This window comes from Camellia sinensis, chromosome 7, assembly GCF_055761805.1.
Source record: "Camellia sinensis isolate YWXY chromosome 7, ASM5576180v1, whole genome shotgun sequence".
Lineage (NCBI taxonomy): Eukaryota > Viridiplantae > Streptophyta > Magnoliopsida > Ericales > Theaceae > Camellia > Camellia sinensis.
The window spans coordinates 27,213,994-27,219,153 of record NC_138967.1 but is presented as its reverse complement, the minus strand read 5'-3'; the positions used below and the strand labels follow the sequence as shown (position 1 = coordinate 27,219,153).

The 5,160-nt window shown below is 48.4% G+C and overlaps 1 protein-coding gene across 1 annotated transcript; it reads right to left on the bottom strand.

Moving 5' to 3' along the window:
- Positions 1-3,264: 3,264 nt before the first annotated feature.
- LOC145795691 (uncharacterized) lies at positions 3,265-4,867 on the bottom strand. The gene is made up of 3 exons (XM_082880554.1): positions 4,412-4,867; positions 3,637-4,039; positions 3,265-3,458 (listed from the first exon to the last, which is right to left on the bottom strand). Exons 1-3 carry the CDS (start codon positions 4,865-4,867, stop codon positions 3,265-3,267), a joined length of 1,053 nt encoding a protein of 350 aa, XP_082736680.1.
- Between the last annotated feature and the right edge of the window lie 293 nt (positions 4,868-5,160).

Genomic DNA, 5,160 nt, shown 5'->3' with positions numbered 1-5,160 from the left:
GTGCGCTAGTCGAGTTTTGTAGGGAGTACAACATTCCAGAAGATGTCATTTTAGAGCTGGCCAAGAACGGAGATACCCCTTGGGGCGACCTAGATCGGTGTCCCTTCACGGTCGTGTCCATAGTCGAAGGAGGACTTCGCTTCCCAGTCCAATCTTTGATCTGCGAATTTTTGAGGCAAACAAGGCTTTGTCCAACCCAGGTGTCGAACAATACATATAAGATATTAAACAGCATGGCCGAGCTAAACAGGAGCCTCGGTCTCAATCTCGGTCTCGCCGAGATATTTCATCAATACAACCTCAGCAAGAATAAATGTGGGTTTTGCTGGTACCTAAAGGTAAAGAAGGGCCGAGCAAAACTCATTGAGGGCAACCCAGACAAGGAGACCAATGATGATGACTTCTTGTGGGTGTCCGGTCACTATGAGGACACTGAGGCGCCCATACCGGGCTGGTATATTAGGAAAGATTTTGGCAGTGCTGGTGAGTAGCTCGGCTAACTGCACTTTCTTCTTTCTGCATTAGTTTCTCTCTATGCTAGTCTGACACTCCTTCTTTTTGCATATTACAAGCACTTAGCAGAAGACTACAACCGGGCTAACCAAGAGGCCATTAGAGTCTTACTGCGTCATCCAGAAGAAGAAAGAGAATCACCGAAGCTGCTCGGCTTTGAACCGACCTACAACTACAAGGCGCTGCGCAGAAGCCGGGCCACCGACTTTCTTCATGCTCCTTCCCTAGAACTTGACCCAAATCTTCCGCCGATCAAACTTGTTTATACCACCGCCGAGCAAGAAATGGCAAAAATTCGTGCTATCAAATTAATGATCACCGGTGAACCGAGCGACTCCCAGGCACCAGGAGCTTCTAGGGGGACTTCCTCCACTCCAGCCGATCAAAAGGAAGGGGCTGTGCTGGCTTTTGCCAGCGAACAACCAGCTGGCCGGACAACATCTGGTGGATGAGGACTCCACCGAGCAAGCTTCGACCGATCTTGGAGACCAGACCGAACAACAAATCAGCGGGCCATCCAAGAGCCCAAGTGCCCCCCGGTCTGGTCGCCAGAATTCAAGTACAAAGGTCGTGCTATTTCTGTAGCAGACTCTGTCTACGCAGACAAGGACTACTCGCTCGGTTTTAACATGACTAAGGGGTTGATCCTGCCCGCCGACATGAAAAAACATGACGAGCTGTTCGACCTGGAGGTCCTCCGCTCGGCGACGAAATCCATAGTGATGGTAATTTGTCAGTCTCCCTCTTTTTTTTTTTTTTTTTCAAGTTATCGCCTGGTTTTTGCTCGGTTTCCTTAATGCTAACAATATTTCACTTGTTTGCAGGCCGCGCAAAAGAACTATCTCGCCCATGATCGCATGATCGCCGTGCGGCAGAGTTTGCGCGACGCTATTGCTGAGAACAAGGCACTAACGGCCGAGATAGCAAAGCTCAAGGCCGCGTAGGAGGCGGTTGAGGCCGAGCGAGATACGCTAAGCCAAAAGTTGGACCGGGCTGAAGCGGACAAACAACGGGCCGTGAAGACGACGAAGGCTAAGTACCTTGTCGAGCTGAGCAAATTGCGCGAGGCCCACAAGGAAGAGAAAGACAAGGCGGTTGATGGTGCCGAGGACCGGGGATACGCGCAAGGCGAGAAAACTTATGAGCGGCAAGTTCAAGCTACCAAGGACATCTTTTTCCAGTGCGGTTGGAAAGCTGCCGTGGAAAAAGTTGGCCTTGGTCAAGATGCTGATATGTTCCTGAATCCCCCTGCAGCCTATATCCCAGTCTACATGCAGGCGTACACTAATGCCGCTCAAAACCGGCTCATCGAAGAGGTAAAGAAAGCGGCCGAGGAAGAAGCCGCCACCGCGCAACAAACTGAGCAAACTTCTCCCGAAGCATCTCAAGATGTCGAAGATCAAGTGGCTGATTCGGAGGTTGTCGCGGTGAAAGGTGCTGACGACGAGGCTGTGGATGGGTTGCTGAGCAAACGGTTGAGGTCGCCAAGCAGACAGTTGACCTTGAGTTAGATTGATGATGTTCTCTTCAATTTTCTGCTTCGTTTTTGCTTTTTTGCCTTTTTGGAATGTAATCGGGCTATGCCCCATAGTTGTAATACAATTTCCTTGGTCACTGAAATTCAAACTTTTTTGCTCGCTGATCTTTTATTTCTGTTTGGTTGACACGTGTAAAATTTCTTCTTTCAAATTTTAATGCATCACGACTGGTAGGTCGGCCATGCCGTGCAATATGCTAAGCTAAAATTAGAATTTCATCAACTTAAATGTTCGCGAATCATAACTGGAAGCTCGGTTCATTGATTCTTTGAATGAACCCAGGCATTCTCATTCGGCCTAGCGAAGTCAACTCGGCCTTAAATTGGGCAAAGCGCGAACATTTAGAGTAAAGCGAGCATAAATCAGCTCGGTCTTTGTAGTTTTGAAAACACCCAAACATTTCATTCTGGCAGAGCAAAAATCACCTCGCCCGCTCTAGCTTCGACATCACTTCACGTGTTGTATTTGGGCGGGTAAAGATCAGCTCGGCCCTAAGGAAGTTGGACAAATCACCAACATTTCATTTTGGCCGAGCAAGACCTGCTTAGCCTCTAAATTGGGCAAAACACCAATGTTTCAATGTGGCCGAGCAAAATCAGCTCGGCCTTTTGAGTTGGATAGAACGCCAACACTTCTTTTGTCTGAGTAAAGTCAGCTTGGCTTTTTGTAAGTTGGACAAGGCACCAATGGATCGCTTGGCCGAGCAAAATCTACTCGGCTCTTATCAGTTGGACAAAACACCAACATTTCGTTTTGGCCGAGCAAAATCAGCTCAGCCTTTACATTTGACAAAACACCAATATTTCAATTGGGCGAGCAAAAATCAACTCGGCCTCTACGCCGATTAGACAATTCACCAACTGTTTGTGCGGTCTGTTTCTATACCGGCCAGGGGAAATCAGTTCTGCCCGATGCGGGTCGGTCTCCTTGCCTCTGGCCTCCATAGTGGCCCAGTATCCTTGCCATGTCATTCATACAACAAGATATAATCCAAAAGAACAATAGGGCTATTTTTCATTACAAAAAGCAATACTATCTTTTACATCAAGTGCCAAAAGACTAAAGGTCTAGAAGCAACAAAAGCAAGCACATTTTAAAAGTATAAAATCTTAAAGTTGGCTGCATTCCATGGTCTGGGGATAGCTTTACCGTCTAAGTCCTCTAGATGGTAGGCCCCTTTGCCTGCAAGGCCAGTCACCTTGTATGGTCCTTCCTAATTTGGGCCAAGTTTTCCTTCACCAGGGACCACCGTGTTGCCCATCACTTTCCTTAAGACCCAGTCTCCGATTTTGAACAGCTTGGGGTGCACAGCCTTGTTGTATTTCCTGGAGAGTTCTTGCTGATAAGCCGCTATGTGAATCAGAGCCCGTTCCCTTCTTTCCTCAGCTAGGTCAAGCTCCAATGCCACTGCTTCATTGTTCAATTTTGGCTGGAAGCTCTCAGACCGGATGGTTGGCATACCAATTTCCAAGCGGGATAACAGCTTCTATGCCATAGGCCAAGGCGAATGGTGTCTCTCCGGTCGACTGCCTTGGCGTAGTGCGGTATGCCCATAGCACATTAGGGAGTTCTTCAACCCACTTACCTTTGGCTTTTTCAAGCCGCTTCTTCAGCCTGTCCAGGATGGTCTTGTTTGAGGCCTCTGCTTGACCATTCGACTGAGGATAGGACGGTGTTGAATTGTAGAACTCAATTTTTGACTCTTCGTAAAATTCGCGAAAGAGTTTCCCATCGAATTGAGTGCCATTATCTGAGATGAGGGCCTTAGGTATGCCGAAGCGAGTGATGACATTTTGCCAAACAAACTTCTTCACATCTTTTTCATTTATGGTTGCTAATGGCTCGGCCTCTACCCACATGGTGAGATAGTCGGTCCCGGTGATGAAGAATTTGCGATTGCCCGGAGCTGCTGGGAGCGGTCCAACAATATCTAATCCCCAGAGTGCAAACGGCCAGGGACTTGTGAGGGGGAGCAACTCTCTAGCAGGCTGGTAGATTTAGTGAGCAAACTTCTGACACTTTTTACATCGGCGAACATATTTCTACGCATCCGCCTACATGCATGGCCACCAGTAGCCTTGGGAGATTGCTCGGTAAGCCAAAGATCTGCCCCTAGTATGGCTCCCGCAGATGTCTTCATGGATCTCGTAGAGGAAGGCTTCCACTTTGGCGGGGTAAACACACTTTAGGAACTGCTCGGTAAAAGACTTTTTGTATAAGGTTCCGGACGGCGAGAGCCAAAACCGCTCCGACTTAGCTCGGATTTTGTTGGCCGCCTTATTTTCTTTAGGCAGAACTCTATCTTTTAGGAAGGTGATGGTGGGGTCCATCCAGGAAGGTCCCAAGTCGGCGCAGAATACCTCGGGCATTTCTGGTTCCTCAATGCTTGGCCGAGGTAAAAATTCTATCATTAAGGGGTTAGGAAAAGCTGTCTGTGTAGAAGCAAGCCTGGCTAATTCATCAGCTGTGTTGTTTTCTTCGCGCTTGATCTGTTCCATTCTTATGGCGGCGAACTTCTTGATCTCTACGCGCACCAGCGCTTGATACTTCACCATTCGCTCATCCCTGGCCTCATACTCCCCAGAGACCTGATTGACCACCAACTTGGAGTCACTGAATACCATAAGGGTTGACACTTTCATTCTCAATGCGCTTCTTAGTCCAGCAAGGAGGGCTTCATACTCCGTCTCGTTGTTGGATGTTGGGAAGTCGAGCGTAATTGCTTGCTCGATAACCAGCCCGTCCGGTGAAGTCAGTACGATACCCAGCCCGACCCTATGTCTATTGGATGCCCCATCGACGAAGAACTTACACATCTCACCAATGAACAGCTTCCAGCAATCAGAGGGGTTTTTGGGAGTTTTTCAATTCCAAGTCTCTAGTCGGCTCATTCTGGTCTCTTCCCTTGTCTTGGTTGAGTTCGTCTTCCAATAAGTTACCCGGCTTCGCTAGTTTGGTTGCTCTTTGCCCTTCGCCCTTCTTCCACTTGCGAGCCAACACTTGTCTCCATTGCTTGAACCATGGGCTGTGCTAAATCCTCACCAGCCAAATTAACCAGGCAAATTGGATGCGTTCCACGGGCAAATTCCGCCACAAAGTCTGCAAGAGC

Excerpts from the sequence above, each read along its gene's own strand:
- LOC145795691 (XM_082880554.1), bottom strand. The coding sequence starts at position 4,867 with ATGTGTAAGTTCTTCGTCGATGGGGCATCCAATAGACATAGGGTCGGG. Across the intron at positions 4,040-4,411 it reads AGGAACCAGAAATGCCCGAG|CCTGCTAGAGAGTTGCTCCC; the intron begins GTATTCTGCGCC and ends TAAATCTACCAG. Across the intron at positions 3,459-3,636 it reads GCGGCTTGAAAAAGCCAAAG|TGGCATTGGAGCTTGACCTA; the intron begins GTAAGTGGGTTG and ends ACAATGAAGCAG.